This window comes from Pelophylax lessonae, assembly GCF_965119305.1.
Source record: "Pelophylax lessonae genome assembly, chromosome: 1".
Lineage (NCBI taxonomy): Eukaryota > Metazoa > Chordata > Amphibia > Anura > Ranidae > Pelophylax > Pelophylax lessonae.
The window spans coordinates 379245451-379265494 of NC_138768.1; the positions used below are offsets into that span (position 1 = coordinate 379245451).

The 20044-nt window shown below is 39.1% G+C and overlaps 1 protein-coding gene across 1 annotated transcript in view; it reads right to left on the bottom strand.

The window, feature by feature from the left end:
- Positions 1–1818: 1818 nt before the first annotated feature.
- Positions 1819–20044, bottom strand: part of SPATA6L (spermatogenesis associated 6 like) — a 91054-nt gene continuing 72828 nt past the window's right edge. Inside the window, exons 9-14 of the mRNA XM_082243306.1 lie at positions 16564–16660; positions 15615–15658; positions 14489–14637; positions 11994–12084; positions 11066–11156; positions 1819–1981 (exon numbers count right to left, since the gene is read on the bottom strand). Of these exons, the coding sequence (XP_082099432.1) occupies positions 11070–11156; positions 11994–12084; positions 14489–14637; positions 15615–15658; positions 16564–16660 (468 nt within the window). The 3' untranslated portion in view covers positions 1819–1981; positions 11066–11069. The remainder of the gene's footprint in view (positions 1982–11065; positions 11157–11993; positions 12085–14488; positions 14638–15614; positions 15659–16563; positions 16661–20044) is intronic.

Below are 20044 nucleotides of genomic sequence, written 5' to 3' on the forward strand. Positions count from 1 at the left end.
AGGGCCTATTTTGCGATTCGGCACTGCGTGACTTTAACGGACAATTGCGCGGTCGTGCGACGCTGTACCTAAATGAATTTGACGTCTTTTTTTTTCCCACAAACAGAGCTTTCTTTTGGTGGTATTTGATCACCTGTGCGATTTTCTGATCATGCGCTATAAACAAAAAAGAGCGTCAATTTTGCAAAAATAATAATATTTTTCACATTTTTTTATATGAAATTCCCCCCAAAAAAAATGTAAAAATCAAAATTTTTTAACATTTTCGGCCAATTTGTTTTATGCTACATATGTTTGGTAAAAAAAAATCGCAAAAAGCGTATTTTGATTGGTTTGCGCAAAAGTTATTGCGTTTACTAACAAAGGGAAAGATTTTTGTCATTTTTGCTGGGTTTTTTTAACGCGTAATGGCGGCGATCTGTGATTTGTTTTGTGGTACTGCGACATTGCGGCGGACAGATCGGACCCTTGACTGACATTTTTGACACTTTTGGGGTTACCAGTGACATTACTACAGTAATCAGTGCTATACGTATGCACTGTTACTGTAAAAATGACACTGGCAGTGAAGGGGTTAACTTTTTTTGAGAGGGAGGGGTTATGTGTGTCCCTAGGGGCGTGATTCTAACTGTGATTGGCTGTGGCTTGAGGAGTAGGAACAGATATCAACGGTCCTACATAGTAGAACCGTATGATCACTATTCCTACACAGGGGAGAATGACAGGCGGCTTGTTTACATTAGCCGCCTGCCTTTCTCCCTCCCCACCGACGATCGCGAGTGACCGGCGGACATCGGGTCCGCCGGTCACATGCGCAGGGGGGTCCGTGACCGTGCGGGAGCGAGCCTCCGGTGGCACGCGCTCGCTCCCTAGACCCTCACAGGCTAGCGTAGTAGTACTACGTCGCTTTGCCTGTGAGGGGCTGACCGCCGCAGTAAATAGTCGTGCGGCGGTCGGCAAGTGGTTAAGGTCTAGAGTCAGTAAATGTTAATATTTTTTCACATCCAAAAATATTAACATTTACTGGCATGGGACGCATGGACTTTACAAGGACTTTAAGTAGGGTTTATTTTTGGCATTACAGAATTTCATGATGCTGACTCCTGAGCTGACAGGGGAAGAGGGTGGGGGACAGGAACTTTTTTGTAAATACCATAAATTAATTAAGATATCCCCTGAAAATAAGCCCTAGTGTGGTTTTTGTAGTCAAGATTAACATAAGACCCGGTCTTATTTTCGGGGAGACACAGTACTCTGCAAACTTTCTAATGGTGGTTCAATCTTGCCAAACATGTTAATCACTGTCTAAATAATTTCTATGTCCTGATATTTTAAAAAAGATCAAAAAAGAAAAAAAGTGTACATTCAATGAGATCCCTGTGTTTCGTTATCACATGAAATCACACAGAACTACATAGTGAATTTTTACATTATCATATTTCATGTTACAGTTTCAGTTATTACTTACAAAGCACAAATTACAATGAAATCCAAGAAAAAGCAACAAGGCTTAGCAGATATTTTCCAAGATGTTACATTTATTTTAGTGCAATGCCTTTCTCACATGGTTATCCCTGAAAAATGTTTACAGGTAAAACACACTGGTAAACAATAGCACTGAACATGTTCAGGCAACAATCTCTCATGTATGGAGACTTTAGCAATCTTGCTATAAATATTACTTCTATTCACTTTCATTAGTCTGCATAATCTTTCAGTCTTAAGTAAACATAAAAAAAAATTATAAGAACAATATAATATACATATTTTATTGTTATAAAAAATATTTGCATAACATAAGATTTAAAAAAACACAATACAAAAATTACAAAAAAGTCACACACAAGAATAAATAAATTTTAATTCACAATCATATAGTGTTGTAGATTACATACAGTAGTCTCCACATATCCAGCACCCTGAGTTGCAAAAATCTTAGGATTGTTGACACTTGAAGGCAAATCAGCAGTTTTATTTAGCCCTTTAGAAAAAAAAAAATCAAGTATTACGTGAACCAATGTTTGCAAATCTGTCACAAGCAAATTTCAAGCATAAACAACCTGAATGACCTGACTAGGGTTATATGGTTACATAGGTCAGGTCAGCGGGTAAAATATGCACAGGAACTTAGCAACAAATACACACTTTTGCAATTAATTTTATTTACATCCCAAAAATATAAGCGGTGTAATATGAACTTCAAAAAAAATATACAGGGTGTGTGTGTTGGAATATGTACCACTCCGCACCCGAGAGCCGCACCCCACTCACAAGCCACTTACTAACAGGTAAGACCTCAAAGATGGAGGCCAGGCTGCACTTTAAAAAAAAGTGCAGCCAGACCTCCATTTTGAGGTCTTACCTGTTGGTAAGTGGCTTGTGAGTGGAGTGCGCACTCGGGTATGGAGGGGTGTAAATTCACACAGTGTGTAAATTAATGGTGTAAATTCACACAGGATTACTGGATTTTGGTGACACATGCATTTATTGATGGACTGTTTGCCCTGTGCACTTTTTTTCTCTATAAGGAATTTTCCTTGGATGCTTATGAATTAATTTATTTTTTTGCACATATTTATGTTAAACATACTTGTTTAAGTATCTGTTTTACCACTTGGTTTGCATTTTTTTGAATTATTGATGCACTAGCACTTTATCTTAAAAGCGCATTTATATTTGTTAATTAAAAGTAAAAATGTTGCAATGTTTTGGTTTTGCAGATTTTTTCCCTCACTACCTGTCTGGCAAAATGTTGCTTGACCAGAATAATTTGTATGTGCAATTATTTTCAATAAACTAAAAAAATGTTGTCCCCAGAACAAAAAGCGATGGAAAATCTCTCCAGTGGAGCCCCATACAGCAGTACAACCTGAGTTTACCTGGGTTCTTATCCCTCTTTACTCTGTCCAAAACAAAACATTGCTCGACCACTTGTCAAATCTCTGCAATTTTATTTATTCCCGAACTTGTACTAGGAAGTCCATGTGAATTAATAGAATTGGAGAGGGCATGTGCAGGCCAAACTAGGAAGATTTTTGACAAGCAGCTGAATACAGATATCTAACTGGATCAGGTACATGGGAGTATAAGACTGGGAAAGACTGGGAAAGCGACTAAATGCAGGTGATACCTTTTTATTGCTAGTATTCAAGGTATTTAATGCATTGTAAAAAACGTGCAGATTGTGGTGTGCCAGAGCAGCTTGTCAGGAGTAATTTAGTTGTCCACATTGCCGTGACCAATAAAAGGTGTATGAGCAATATTAATATATTCTAGTTAATCAAGAAGTCACTTACAGGTGAAGTACCAGAGGCATAAGTAGATTTTTGTATAATGTATAATAAATAAGCAATCTTGCTTTGAGAAAATGTCCCTGGAACGAATATACACAAATCAGAATGTCTTAATGTTTTCTTATCAGAAATAAAATTATATAAAATATAGGAAAAACAGCCCTTGCAGTTAGTTGCCCAAAGGCCATTTATGCTAGATGTGTTTGGAGAAGATGCTGGGACCCCTTCTTGTTGTCACATAGGACTGGATAATACTTATTTCTATGGAAGGTGATAAAAGGAAGCCAACGCTTTAAATTTGTCTACAGCTAAAACTCTTTTTCTACTTTTGGGAATTGTTAAAACCCCTGTCTGTTTTTTATTTATTTTTTTTGCTCTCTGTGCCCTGTAAAGGAGATTTTCCATTACCTACTGTAAGAGATTAATACCAAGAACTGAAAAGGAGGCAATCTCTCCAAAGTGAGGGGAAATCCAATGTAAGTTGTCACTGGAAAAGGGGTCTAAACGTTGAAGATCTCCCTACTATTTGATTGGCTTTTCCAATACTTTCTGTCACCAGGATAATAGTGATACAAATGATACAAATGTTTTAAATTGCAGTTTCATTAGTAAAAATGGGATTTTTGTCTTATCATAAAATCCATTTCTCTGATGTTCATTGACGGACACAGCTCTTCATCTTCTTGACCATAGGGTTATACTGCCCCCTACAGGAATAGGACACTAGGCAGAGAAAAAGCTTGAACACACCTTTGGGGCAGTCTCTGGGGGTATACTCCCACTTCCTGCTATAGGTAGGTATTCAGTTTTGTAACAAGCAGTGTCAGAAGGAAAAAACCCAACTTCAGGCGGGTGCTGTTTCCGTCAATGAACATCAGAGAAATGGATTTTACGATAAGACAAGAATCCCATTTTCTCTTTCATTTATTGAAGGACACAGCTCTTCATCTTCTTGACCGTAGGGACCTCCCAAAGCAGTGTCAAACGTGAGGGGTGGGAACAGCAGAAAAAACAAACTTTCCCAAGGCTAAACTTAGCAAACCAGGTAACCTGGAGCTCACCTGAAAAAACACCCTCAAAGAGGACAAGTCCTCTAAACAGCAGCCTGCTAAACTTTGCAGTCAAAAGAAGCATCCGCAGATGCCAACACATACACTTTATAAAACTTTGTGAATGTGTGTACAGACGACCACGTAGCCGCCTAAAAACCTGCATCACTGAAGCCTGATGACAGAAGGCCCAGGAGGCACTAAGCGCCCGAGTAGAGTGCGCCTTTACAGGGAAAGGAGGAACCTGACCCTTAATAGAATAAGCCTGAACCACAGTCTGTTTGATCCATCTGTAAATGGTCACAGCAGAAGCAGCCAGCCCCTTGTGAGGTCCATCCGTGAGGACAAATAGTGAGTCTGATTTCCTAAAAGACTCTGTAGCTGCCCGAAACACCATTATTGCCTGAACCACATCTAGGGAGTGCAAGGCAACTTCTTGAGGATGCTTAGGCTTGGGACACAGGGAGGGCAACGCTGCGACTCAGGCCAAAGCCAGTTTGTATGCGCCCTCGCGAGACGTTTAACTCGCAGGCCAGCCCCCGTCTAGTGGGGCAATGTCGCAGCCAACATAGTGCAGAGCTGCGGTCTGCACATGCTCACTGGCCAGACTGGAAGGATCTATATTATCTAGTTTGTTGCCCAGTCCAGCATTTGATTGTAGCTCTCACAGTAAGAAAATAATATAAAGCAGAAAAAATTCCATGTTAAAAGAAAAAAATTGCCAGGACCAGAGATCCCAGTAAAAAAATAGGTTTTACTCTTGACAAGGCAGAAAAAAACTGAATACCTATAGCAGGAGGTGGGAGTATACCCCCCAGGGACTGCCCCATAAGCGTGTTCAAGCTTTTTCTCTGCCTAGTGTCCTACTCCTGTAGGGGGCAGTATAACCCTATGGTCAAGAAAATGAAGAGCTGTGTCTGTCAATTAACGAAAGAGAAATAAGTATTTGATCCTGTACAAACCAACAATAATTCTGGCTCATGTGGCCAGTCCATTACCTTTACCCTCAGCTTCTTTAGCAATGAAGTGGTCGTCTTGGAGGTGTGTTTGGGGTTATTATCATGTTGGAATACTGCCCTGCGGCCCAGTCTCTGAAGGGAGGGGATCACGCTCTGCTTCAGTATGTCACAGTACATGTTGGCATTCATGGTTCCCTCAATAAACTGTAGCACCCCAGTGCTGGCAGCACTCATGCAGCCCCAGACCATGACACTCCCACCACAATGCTTGACTGTAGGCAAGGCACACTTGGCTTTGTACTCCTCACCTTGTTGCCACCACGCACACTTGACACCATCCGAACCAAATAAGGTTATCTTTGTCTTATCAGAATACAGGACTACAGTAATCCATGGTCTAGTCTGCTTGTCTTCAGCAAAATGTTTGCAGGCTTTCTTGTGCATCATCTTTAGAAGAGGCTTCCTTCTAGGACTACAGCCATGCAGACCAATTTGATGCAGTGTGCAGTGTATGGTCTGAGCACTGACAGGCTGAACCCACCCCCCCCCCCCCCCACCACCACCACCCCTTCAACTTCTGCAGCAATGCTGGCAGCACTCATACACCTATTTTCCAAAGACAACCTCTGGATATGATGCTGAGCACATGCACTTAACCTCTTTGGTCAACCATGGTGAGGCCTGTTCTAAGTGGAACCTGCCCTGTTAAACCACTGTATGGTCTTGGCCACCATGCAGCAGCTCAGTTTTAGGGTCTTGGCAATCTTCTTATAGCATAGGCCATCTTTATGTAGAGCAACAATTCTTTTTTTCAGATCCTCAGAGAGTTCTTTGCCATGAGGTGCCATGTTGAACTTCCAGTATGAGAGAGTGAGAGTGATAACACCAAATTTAACACACCTGCTCCCCATTGACACCTGTGACCATGTAATGCTAACATGACACCGGGGAGGAATAATTGCTAATTGGGCCCGATTTGGACATTTTCACTTAGGGGAGATAGGGGTGTACTCACTTTTGTTGCCAGCGGTTTAAACATTAATGGCTGTGTGTTGAGTTATTTTGAGGGGACAGCAAATTTACACTGTTATACAAGCTGTACACTCACTCCTTAATATTGTAGCCAAGTGTCATTTCTTCAGTGTGGTCACATAAAAGGTATCATAAAATATTTACAAAAATGTGAGGGGTGTACTCACTTTTGTGAGATACTGTGTATATATATATATATATATATATATATATATACATACAGTGCCTTGCGAAAGTATTCGGCCCCTCGAACTTTGCGACCTTTTGCCACATTTCAGGCTTCAAACAAAGATATAAAACTGTAATTTTTTGTGAAGAATCAACAAGTGGGACACAATCATGAAGTGGAACGAAATTTATTGGATATTTCAAACTTTTTTAACAAATAAAAAACTGAAAAAATTGGGCATGCAAAATTATTCAGCCCCCTTAAGTTAATACTTTGTAGCGCCACCTTTTGCTGTGATTACAGCTGTAAGTTGCTTGGGGTATGTCTCTTTAAGTTTTGCACATCGAGAGACTGAAATATTTACCCATTCCTCCTTACAAAACAGCCTGAGCTCAGTGAGGTTGGATGGAGAGCGTTTGTGAACAGCAGTTTTCAGTTCTTTCCACAGATTCTCGATTGGATTCAGGTCTGGACTTTGACTTGGCCATTCTAACACCTGGATATGTTTATTTGTGAACCATTCCATTGTAGATTTTGCTTCATGTTTTGGATCATTGTCTTGTTGGAAGACAAATCTCCGTCCCAGTCTCAGGTCTTTTGCAGACTCCATCAGGTTTTCTTCCAGAATGGTCCTGTATTTGGCTCCATCCATCTTCCCATCAATTTTAACCATCTTCCCTGTCCCTGCTGAAGAAAAGCAGGCCCAAACCATGATGCTGCCACCACCATGTTTGACAGTGGGGATGGTGTGTTCAGGGTGATGAGCTGTGTTGCTTTTACGCCAAACAATTTGCATTGTTGCCAAAAAGTTTGATTTTGGTTTCATCTGACCAGAGCATCTTCTTCCACATGTTTGGTGTGTCTCCCAGGTGGCTTGTGGCAAACTTTAAACAACACTTTTTATGGATATCTTTAAGAAATGGCTTTCTTCTTGCCACTCTTCCATAAAGGCCAGATTTATGCAGTATACGACTGATTGTTGCCCTATGGACAGAGTCTCCCACCTCAGCTGTAGATCTCTGCAGTTCATCCAGAGTGATCATGGGCCTCTTGGCTGCATCTCTGATCAGTCTTCTCCTTGTATGAGCTGAAAGTTTAGAGGGACGGCCAGGTCTTCGTAGATTTGCAGTGGTCTGATACTCCTTCCATTTCAATATTATCGCTTGCACAGTGCTCCTTGGGATGTTTAAAGCTTGGGAAGTCTTTTTGTATCCAAATCCGGCTTTAAACTTCTCCACAACAGTATCTCGGACCTGCCTGGTGTGTTCCTTGTTCTTCATGATTCTCTCTGCGCTTTAAACGGACCTCTGAGACTATCACAGTGCAGGTGCATTTATACGGAGACTTGATTACACACAGGTGGATTCTATTTATCATCATTAGTCATTTAGGTCAACATTGGATCATTCAGAGATCCTCACTGAACTTCTGGAGAGAGTTTGCTGCACTGAAAGTAAAGGGGCTGAATAATTTTGCACGCCCAATTTTTCAGTTTTTTATTTGTGAACAAAGTTTGAAATATCCAATAAATTTTGTTCCACTTCATGATTGTGTCCCACTTGTTGTTGATTCTTCACAAAAAATTACAGTTTTATATCTTTATGTTTGAAGCCTGAAATGTGGCAAAGTTCAAGGGGGCCGAATACTTTCGCAAGGCACTGTATATATACATACACAAATAATTTTCTGGTAAGCCTTTTTTACCCATTACACAATTTTGTTTTGGACATCTTCACTTTATTCACATTTTATTAAAATCTGTCTCCTCTGTATTTTTGGAGACCTGTCCATCTCCAAATATGAAAAGTGCTTATTGAGCATAATATACTTTTATGCTAAAAAGGCAATCCTACTCATATGGAAGAGTGTCACCATCCTTACCATATCCATGTGGCTACAGTCAATTAACAATAGCCTCTCACTTTATAAACTCACCTATGAGCTTCGGAAGAAGCCCTGTTTGTTTGATTCTGTTTTGGATCACTGGCTTTCTAACCCATTTACTCTTGCCTCTGTTACTCCAGACAGTCACTGAATGTAACTCCATACTTTGTATTTTGACCTACTGTTTGATCAGACTCACGATATTTGGTGTGTCATCTAAGTTACTATTCTGATATGTTTTGTGAAGCATTGGGATACAGCTCAGAGTGTTTTTTTCTTTTTTTTTTTTTCTTTTTCTTCTTTCTTTTCTTTTTTGTATTACTGTGCTTTTTTTTCTATGAAACTCAATAAACATATCTTTAAAAAAAAAAAAAAAAGACTGAACGGACATTTGCACATTTATGAAGCTGGAGATTGATTTTGGGTTATTTCGCAAGTGCTGGTTTACATAGAGCAGGGATAGGCAAACTGTGGCCCTCCAGCTGTTACAAAACTACAAGTCCTATTATGCCTCTGCCTCTGGGTGTCATGCTTGTGGCTGTCAGAGTCTTGCTATGCCTCATGGGACTTGTAGTTCTGCAACATCTGGAGGGCCACAGTTTGCATATCCCTGACATAGAGTGTTTCATTATATTGTGTTTGTGTGCACTAAAATTCACTTAAGGTGTATTTTTTACTGAAATTAGAGGTTTAATAAAGAGGAGTGTGGTTATAGTGTGACACAACAAATTGCAACTGCCACTATTTTGTTCTACAATGTCTCTGCCTTCAGTAGATATATAACCACTTAAGGACCGCCAACCGTACATATACTGTGGCAGGGCGGCCCTTAAGCGCAAAATCACGTACATGTATATGATTTTGTTTTACCCACTTGCCGACCGCCCGCCGCAGTTTTTCTGCGGCAGGCTGGCTTGGCTGCACGAATCAACTCGCAGGAGTGGTGCTGGGAGGCGAGCGCGGGCACCCGCTGACAGAGAAGGAAGGTCAGCTGTTGTATACAGCTGACCGTTGTTCTCTCTGAAATGATCACAGAGCACCTGTGATTCTTCTATATAGGATCACAGGTCTCTATGATCATTTCACAAGTCCCTCCCCCCACAGTTAGAAAACACTCCCCAAGGCTCACAATTAACCCTTTGATCACCCCTTAGGTTAACCCCTTCCCTGCCAGTGTCATTATTACAGTAAGTGCATATTTTTAGCACTGATTACTGTAGTAATGTCACTGGTCCCCCCCAAAACTGTCAAAAATGTCAGTTAGGGGTCTGATCTGTCCACCGCAATGTCGCAGTCCCGCTAAAAATCGCAGATCGCTGCCATTACTAGTAAAAAGAAAGATAGAAATAAAAATGTGTTTATTAGTTTGTAGATGCGATAACCTTTGCACAAAACCAATCAAAATGCGCTTATTGCGATTTTTTGGGGGAATGTTATATAGCAGAATGTGAAAAATAATGTTTTATTTTTTTCTGAATTTTCGCTCTTTTTTTGTTTATAGCGCAAAAAATAAAAATCGCACAGGTGATCAAATACCACCAAAAGAAAGCTCTATTTGTGGGGACAAAAAGGACAATTGTATTACGGTGCAGTGTCGCACGACCGCGCAATTTTCCGTTAAAGTAACGCAGTGCCAAATTGCAAATAATGGCCTGGTCATTAGGGGGGCAAATCCTTCAGGTCAAAAACTGGTTAAGGCACTAGGGGCCGCGCTAGCGCTGTGATTAGACACATCGGGAGCCAGTCCGCGGTTGTCAAGGAGACTTCCTATGTAAACAAGGTAGATGGCTGTTCTGTCAGACAGGAAGGGAGAGATTGTGTGTTCCTAGTAATCAGGAACACCGATCTCTCTCTTACTGCAGCCAGTCCACTCCCCCCAAAGTTGGAAAACATTCCTTAGGAGCACACTTATCCCCTTGATCGCCCCTGATGTTAACCCCTTCCCTGCCATTGTCATTTATACAGTAACAGTGCATATTATTTAGCACTGATCACTGTATTGGTGTCATTGGTCCACAAAAAGTGTCAGATTTGTACGCCGCAATGTCACTGTCCCGCTAAAAATATCTAATCGCTGCCATTACTTATAAAAAGAATAATAAAAAAAAAAAGTCCATAAATCTATCCCATAGTTTGTAAATGCTATAACTTTTCCGCAAACCAATTAATATACGCTTTTTGGGATTTTTACCAAAAATATGTAGCAGAATACAAATTGGCCTAAACTGATAAAGAAATTAGATTTTTTTACATTTTTTTATTGGGAATGTTTTATAGCAGAATGTAAAAAAATATAGCTTTTTTTTTTTTTTTTTCAAAATTGTCGGTCTTTTTTTATTTATAGTGCAAAAAAGAAAATCGCAGAGGTGATCAAATACCACCAAAAGAAAGCTCTATTTGTGTGGGGAAAAAAGGACATCAATTTTATTTGGGTACAGTGTTGCACAACCGCGCAATTGTCAGTTAAAGTAACGCAGTGCCGTATCGCAAAAAATGACTTGATCATTAAGGGGGTAAAACCTTCCGGGGCTGAAGTGGTTAATGTTTTGGGTGTTTAGGCTTAAAATGTGCTATTTAGCATAGGTACAAAGAGGGAAAAAAAATTGCAGCAAAAGAGTTAAGTAACATAATGTTCTGAATATTCCTAAACATGTATGTCAGCCCATATCTTTAACTTACTTTTCTAGAATAGGCTTCCATCTAAACTGCTATTCCGTAACTTCCTTGATGTCCTTTCAAGGATACGATCCGCTTCACTGTTAGAAATATCCTAAAAGCATGTAACAAAACTTTTTATGAGTATTAAGTTACATTTACTATATTTGTGCATATAAAAGTATACAGAACATTATACAATATATAAGACCTTTTCTTCACTTAAGGATGCTTTCCTAACTGAGACCCATACTGTTTTATAGAAGGAGCATTCACATTGCTGAAAGCATTCAGCACAAAGTCACATGCTCCTTTTCATGCTACTAGTGCAGACTAGAGAATGGGTGAGATCTTTTTATTGGTTGCTAATTTAACCAATATTTTACACTTAATCAATCATGGTTTAATTATCCAGTCAAAAGTAGGTGAAACCTTAGATTAAGTAACCATTAAACATGTCTTATGTAAAGCCAAAACCTTCTTCTAGTTTTGGTTAGTGTAGGGAATTAATACTACCCCGTCTGTTTTTTTTTTTTCTGTCTGTCCTGTATGGGAAATTTCTGTTTTTTTCCAGTCACAGGAACACAGCAGAAAGTAAGAGGAGATCTCTCCAAAGTGAAGGGTTTACTCATTAGAACATTTTCTATTACCCTCTGGGACAACTCAAAAATGTTGAATTTCTCATTGTTTTCTGTACAGGAGACAATGGCTAACAGGACAAATGCATCTCCATTCAACCTAACAAAGTTTTTTGCCAAGAAGAAGCAAAAATTGCAGGACCCACATATGAAGAGCTAGTAGTGACTTAAAAACAGCCAAAGGCGATTTTACTTAGTGACCCATTTTGCGGTGTTACAACCTCAAATTACAGTAAACCCACTCAAATTTGAGGTTGTAACACTGCAAAAATGTGTAAAAGACCACAATTGTTTCAGTTTTTTGTTTTACTTACCAAAGACAGCAGCTGCTTGGCACTGTGAGTGGATAACAAATTACGCACGCGGTTATGTATAGACTCCCAGGTGTTATTTTCAGATCGGCATCTGAAATAAAAAACATTTAGAACACATCAGCAATAACAGGTAAAGCCTAAACAGTGAGGGCTGGTACACACCAGATGCAGTGGGACTTCGTTGGGCAGCTATTCCAGCCTAGTCCCATCATATGGGCATGGAAAAATGCCTTGTCTCTTATATGCCCAGTTCATACCACTGCGTTGCAGTGGTTTTTGGGCCCAATGCCCTGAAAAAAGTACTGCGTGCTGTACTATTTTTCAGTGCAGCACAGTGCGAAGCAATCCACTGCCTCGCACTGCGCAGATGGCAATTGAACTTTATGAGACATCTATGTGACATCTCCATAAAGATTTCTTTTTAAAACACAGGAAACTGCGATCCGCTGAGCTACAGGTTAATGTTCAGAAGGGGAGTAATTCCCAAGATATGTCAACAGTTTAATATTTTCTACAGCAATGGATAATGAGAAATAGTGATGGTTCTATAAATTGGTTGCCCTCTACGACAGTTATGTTTGTCATTTACAGCTTTTCATTTACAGAATAATGGCATGTAATATGTGAAATGTTATTTATATGGGCCAATAGCTTTTACAGATTTTATAGGTTCTGTGTGTTGTGAGCATGCAATATTATATAGATCAAATACAAGCAATACAAGGAGAATTTCAATAGGTTTTAAAGGGCACAGTAACTTTTATTAGCTCTGTTCAAGCCCAGCTCCAGGCACCCTTTTGGTAAGGGTAAGGAAGGGGCATACTCTGTTGGGTTTTTATTGTTTTCAGTGTCACCATTGGAAAGATTTCCCCTCACTTTCCGTGTGGTTATAAGATTAAAAAAAAGCGAAACCTTGCTAATGTAGACATAGACAGCGATAAAACCAAAAAGTTTGATTGTTCACCACTCATCCCTCACTATCAGTCTCAGTAATAATGGCCATCTGAACAATTAAAAAGGGTGAGTCTCTTCAGCAGGGATAAAGAAGACGACAAAAAAAAAAAAAAAAATTGCAGGGATGACAATTCAACCCTACACTCAGGTTTAACCACTTCAGCCCCGGAGGATTTGGCTGCTCAAAGACCAGGCCCTATTTTGCGATTCGGCACTGCGTGATTTTAATGGACAATTGCGCGGTCGTGCGACGCTCTACCCAAATTAAATTGACGTCCTTTTTTTCCCACAAACAGAGCTTTCTTTTGGTGGTATTTGATCACCTGTGCGATTTTGATTTTTTGCGCTATAAACAAAAAAAAGAGCAACAATTTTGAAAAAATAACAATATTTTTCAAATTTTTTTATATGAAATTCTCAAAATAAATGTAAAAATCAAAATTTTTTAACATTTTAGGGCAATTTGTTTTCTGCTACATATTTTTGGTAAAAAAAAATTGCAATAAGCGTATTTTCATTGGTTTGCGCAAAAGTTATTGCGTTTATTAACTACGGAAAAGATTTATGTCATTTTAATTGTTTTTTTTTTTTAAATTGGGCATTTAAAAATGTTTTGGGGTCCCTTACCTTATTTTCAGAGGATAGTTTGTTCAACTTCCTCCTTCTCCCCCCTCTGTGGCCGCAGGCCCGGACGTCACTTCCGGCTTTGCATTGCATTGCGTCCTGGGAGATGTGTGTCATCAATCCCAGGAGGCAATGGGCATGGCCGGTCGCCCCTCTGATTGCCGCACGAGATTGCGATCGGCATTCTGGGTAGCCAGAAACCAGGAAGAGGGGACACAGCAGCTTCGGACGCCCACACCGGAGATGGCCGCGCTATGCAATCAATTTTAAAGGTAAGAAATTATCTACAATCAAATACTGTACTGTACTGTAATCTGTGAATAGTGTTAATGTAATTGTCGATATGTTAGGATTAAAGGGGTATTTTTATCTTAAAAAAGTATTTTCGGCCAGAACTCTGCTTTAAGTCAAAAACTGTTGAGAACTATAACTGTTGAACAATAGCTACATTGTTGCACTGGACTCACAAGGAAGAAAGTGGTCAATTCTAAAATGAACCACCTCAGTTAGAGATGAACCACATCAGTGAGAGACAGTTCATCCATCACTGGGCATTTTCACAAGTATATTTAACAGTTTCAGCGGAGCCATTATGCACACACAACAATCCTCAAAACTGTACTGGACTTTGGCAGGGGAAAATGCACATGACAGTGTTATACATGAATGACAGCTCTATCTTCATGAATTATAAATGAATTTGCTTTTAAGCAGGTGCCAAAAAACAAAAATGTGCTGCCTCTCTGCCAGGGTGAATTAATCTTTCCCAAAAAAAAAATAAAACAGTGAATTGTAGACGAAATATGCCACAAGAAACCAATTAGGTTATTAAAAACAGAAAGATAGGAAATCTGTAGATGAAGTGAATCCACAGAAAAATACAAACAAGTCAACAGAATAGTCATGCAGTTACGGACCTTTCCCGAAGGCTTCCCTTGAGAACTGGACTTGTCCCCAAATCCTGCAATGAATATGTGCTGGAACTGAGAGAAGAACCCAGAGTGCCATTATCCACAGATGAGTTAGCTTTTCTTGGGATGTGCAAATCATCTAAATCCAGATTGTCCTGTGCAACATAATGAGTGGCTTAAACACAGTAACACAAAATACTGCGTCAAATATTTTATATATACAGTAATTAACCTCAACTCTACTTAATGAACATTATTATTCTTATGAACTAATTATTATTAATATTAACTTGACTCTACTATTATAAAGCTACATTATTTTCTAGTTTCTCATACATGTTTTCTTTCTAATGAATACATTTATATTTAGCAAGGATTTCTTCATCTTGCCTGATACATACAAATTTTATTTTCTAGATTTTTTTATATATTGTATCACAGTGTCTGTTTTTTTTATATTGCATAACACTATTTATGTATATATTGCATAACTGACAGATCAGCATGATAAACCACTATTACATTGAATAAGAATAACAAGATCTATACAGTGACCCATAAGCTTGAGAAAGAGGTTGATCCCAGAAACAAGTTGCCTTGTAACCGCAATTTAAAATAGGTGGAGTTATTGACAGAGCTCTCGTCTACAATAACAAGGATGTAGACAACTGCCATGCTGACACGTTGGACTCTAATTGCTATCACATAGGAATTCCCACCGCTGGCCAAAGTGAATGGGCATATCACGCAGAGGGGATAGCTACAGAATCATAATAATACATCAATGAGTGCATATAAAATAATGTTTAATGCATTTGGATATCTTAAAGCACTGCAAACTTGTTTTCATAGTATAGTGCCGATCCTTTCCTATCTGTTTCGGGGAACTACTTCACTTCTCCTTCAAGCTCTTTGCTCTTTAAAACCATAGAGTTTATTACACAGAGATGTTTTTCTTTTATGCTATAAAAATGATCTTTTACGTACAAAGCTCCCTTGTCATAATTATTATTATTTTTCATTTATCTATAGTTATAAACATTACCTGCATGGGAGTCTGAGCAATGATTATCAGTTAATAGATTTTAGACAGCTCGTAGTTACATTTAAATACAATGCTGCAGAACCATACCTTTTCTGCAAATGTTGTGCATTGCATATCATCGAAAGTCAATGCTAGGAAAAAAAAACAAAAACAATAAAATTACATTATTGCGTTATTGCATTTTGTGCTTGGGCAGCAGAAAAACTAAAAATTTTCACAACTGCAACAAAATTAAAATGTTTGCCTCTGTGAGATCAACTGTAAAAGATGCATGCATCTCAGAACAAAAAATTGAAATTCAGTTACAGGAATAACAAATAAACAAGAAAAAAATAAAAGATTAAGAGCTGGTTCACACTACCACTACCAGAAAGTCGCCCCGTGACTTGAAGAGACTTGTTTAGAGACTTGGAAGAGACTTGGAAGAGACTTGGAAGAGACTTGTGCACTACTTTGAAGAGACAGGCGACTTTGTCTATGGGGAATGCCTGGCTAATCTCTTTCTTCTTCCTGGAAAGTCTGATAACAAGTTGTGTCAATTAAGATAAGGAGGCGACTCCCATTGAAGTATATGGGACAGTCGGATCACAGGTCGCCTCAAAGTAGTACAGGACCCTTTTCTGAAGTCGGAGCAACTTCAGTAGTGCCAATTAAGACGGCACTGATTGATTAACATTGCTTTTGTTATGTCAAGCTACCTGGGGCAACACAAGTTGCCTCACAAGTCGCGCTAGTGTGAATGGGCACTTAAAATGCAGTCCAAACAAAAAGAAAAACAATGTCATCAAAAGGCAATTTTAAGATCGGTTAGCCCATGTTGCTAATAAAATATGAGATTTTTTTGCGATAATGTCCCTTCTCCAGGCAGTATGTGAACTCTCCTTCTAACACTGTTCTTCATGTTACTCCAGAAACAGACTAACATTTACACTGTTTGGTGTGGCCGCATACTTTTTTAATTGTGTGGCACATGAAAATAAAATGAGAGCAACTACAAAAATCATCATATAATCATAAAAATTGCAAACTCAATCACCTCTTCTTAATTGATTTTCACTACTTGAATGACGCTTGGACTTTGGAGATTGCAGCTGAGATGAAGTTTTCTCACCCACTGGCTTGGATGAGTCAACCTGAACAGAAAGACCACTGAAGAATTACTATGAAAATATATTAAAAATACAACAGTAATTATAAGTCATTAATAATAAATGACAAGAAGAGCAAAAAATGACAGTGGGTGATAAAAAATGTCAGATTTGTTGTGTACACAGGGGAAGTCTCAGTGGGGATTTAAAAATGCAGAATGTAAGATTCTTTCTAGGTAGGAAGATACTGTATAAACTCCACATACTGTATGCTTCAGAATGTGTTTCTTTAGAAAAGGGGTAAGTATTGTTACAATAACGCCTTATCAACCTCCAACAGCAGTTTTCATTTGTGTAGTCCTATCCACCAGTACTGGTGAGGTACCAAGGCTACTACTACAGACCTATCCTTTTAAAAAAGAATAGTTCCATAGCTGTAATGCTGATCCTATGGCTTTAGTGCTTTTTAAATCACATGATTGGAAAAAGTATGCAAATTAGAAGTTCAGACTTTACTTTGATTTTCCTTATCTTCGTGCTTATTCCAGGTCCATGTTTCAAGGAATGTAAGCATTACAGCTTAGAAACTAGCGTTGTCAGAAGTGGGTCACCAATGATATCATATTTTTGAATTGTATTTTGCCAAGTGAGTTTCAATATGTACTTTTAAAGTGCATTATTATTAAAACACAGGATTATCTGCCAAATGAATTACATAAAGTAAGCATCTGATAGCAGATGGTGAATAGTTTTATGGTTTTTATAACTCTGGAAGCTATCATGTTTATGATAAGGTTAGTTTGTGACATCCCTTTCTTCCTAGTTCAATAAAAAAAAAAAAACATGTTCTTTATTGTTTTGCGATTCTGATAAACAGTTTGTTTTATCATTTTTTGCACTATAAATATCACTTTAAAAAAAAAAAAGGTTTCTATCTCCGCACCATCACCATACCAATAAAAAACAAAACTAATAAACTAAGATTAGACCACTAATCATGTTCCAGACCCACAAACACTTTTTATTATCTTTATTAAGTTTAAAACCCACTTAGAGGTGTCTGGAGGATCTTAGCTGCTCTCTGACACAAGGATCTTTGACCTTCCTGACTTCAGAGATAAGTCTTCCCCCTAAATCTTAGCCCCGCCCATTTACAAGCTAATTTTCCAATGAAAGCACCTCAGCAACTGTTTTTTTTTTATTTAATAAATTTTTAATGATTTTCAGAAGAAAAAAAAAGAAACATATTACAAACTCCAATATAACGTATAGCTGTATCAAAAAACAAAAAGAAAAAAAAAAAACTTTTCAAAAGTACAAAATTACATATATTACAACTAATATATGGTCAGTGCTGCAGCATATGGACTTGTAACAACAAGTGAAACAATAAATGATAAAGAGCCACCTCCCCACACCCCACCTGGGCTCAAGCTGCATGGGGAGATGGGACACCAACTCACGCTCACTCAAATTTGTTCAATCAAAAATTATTAATCAACCATATAAAAGCTGATTACAAGTCATAAACCCCCTAGGCAAGAATAATCAATGCAGCTTTCAGAATCAAATCATTATCATTACAGCAATTACAACTACCCGTACTGGAACTGTTGAAAAATACATAAAAAAACAGCATATAAATGCAAGACAACAAAAAAAAAAAAAGAAAAAAGGGGAAAAAAAAAGGGAAGGATACAGAGGGAGAGGAAAAGTTGGGGAAGGGAATTGGCGTCGGGGGGGCTCATATTCAAGCCAAATTATAAATACAATATAAGTACCGTGCAATACTTTGCTTTACTTTAAGGGTACATAAAGACATAAGAAGTTGACAATCTAGGAGTGACCCCCCAAAAGGGGAAGAAGCAGAAAGATCCACAAAGGCAGGGGTGGTCTTGAACTGAATCCAGGCGGCCCAGATTTTATAACCTCGATCAACATGACCCTTAGAAATAAAGGTTACATCTTCCATTAATGCTACTGAATCCATTCTATGCAACCATTGGCGAAGAGAAGGCGGTTTAGGTTTCCCCCAGTTGACCAGAATCAAGGATTTCGCAGCATTCAACAAATGAGGAACAATAGAAAGCTTGTATATCCTTAGGGGGTCTCTAGTGCAATGGAATAGGACAGACCAAGGATCCCGGGGGAGAACAAGGCCCGTAATGTGGGTTATAGTAGAGAGTATTGCTTCCCAATAAAGTTGTATAAAAGGGCAGGTCTACCAGATATGGGAATGAGTGGCTACTTGACCACAGTTCCTCCAACAAAGCGGTAAATAGGATGGAAACATAGCGTGCAATTTAGACGGTGTATAATGTCTCCTTGTTAGAAGTTTATAATTAATTTCGGCTGTTTTAGTACATAGGGAGGAGGACAATGCCAACTAAAGAATCTTAGATTTTTGAAAGTCCGAGAGTGGGGTGTTCAAATCATGCTCCCACTTAAGCAGGAAGCCTGGGATATCCGGGTAGTACAAGTTCAATAGAGCCCTGTAGAACAAGGGAATAGCGTGTTGGAGTGGCTGCCGAGTGCAAAGTATGGACTTTGCACTATGGAAGTATGAACAGGGTTTAGGTCTCAGAGATAGAAACATAGAAACATAGAATGTGTCGGCAGATAAGAACCATTTGGCCCATCTAGTCTGCCCAATATATCTGAATCCTATGAATAGTCCCTGGCCCTATCTTATATGAAGGATAGCCTTATGCCTATCCCATGCATGCTTAAACTCCTTCACTGTATTTGCAGCTACCACTTCTGCAGGAAGGTTATTCCATGCATCCACTACTCTAGATTACATAAAGGCTGAGGCAGTGACCACAGGAAATTTGACAGTTGATTGTATCTCCATTCATCCAGGGGAGAGGGCTGTCGTGGGTGCATAATGGCGCTTAAGGGCTTAATCCGATTACCTTTGAGGATATGGTGAAGAAGGAGCTCAGTTTTAGGTATCCAATGTCTAAAGCCTGGGTCCATGAGGCCAGGTGGAAATAAGGCATGGCCCAAAAGGGGCATGAGTGGTGAATTATAATCCCATGAAAATTTCTTGTGCAAAGAGTGCCATATAGCCAATGTTGAAGTAGTAAGGGTGGAAGCTGAAGAAGAAAGGGACCTATATTTGCGTGGACTCCAAGGGGATCTAGATAACTCGGCTCCACTCAAATCTCGTTCCAATTGGACCCACAGCTTAACATTGCTCATGCATATCAGGTCCGCTATCCTAGATAAAGCCACTGCATGGTAATATAATTTCACTTGCGGGAAAGCCAAGCCGCCCGTCGTTTTTGTACGATATAGGGTCGACCTGGCAACCCTAGGGTGTTTCCCTCTCCAGATAAATTTAGATAACAAACCCTGCAGAGTAGAAAAGAAGCCTACTGGCACTCCCAATGGCAAAATCTGGAACAAAAACCAAATTCGGGGCAA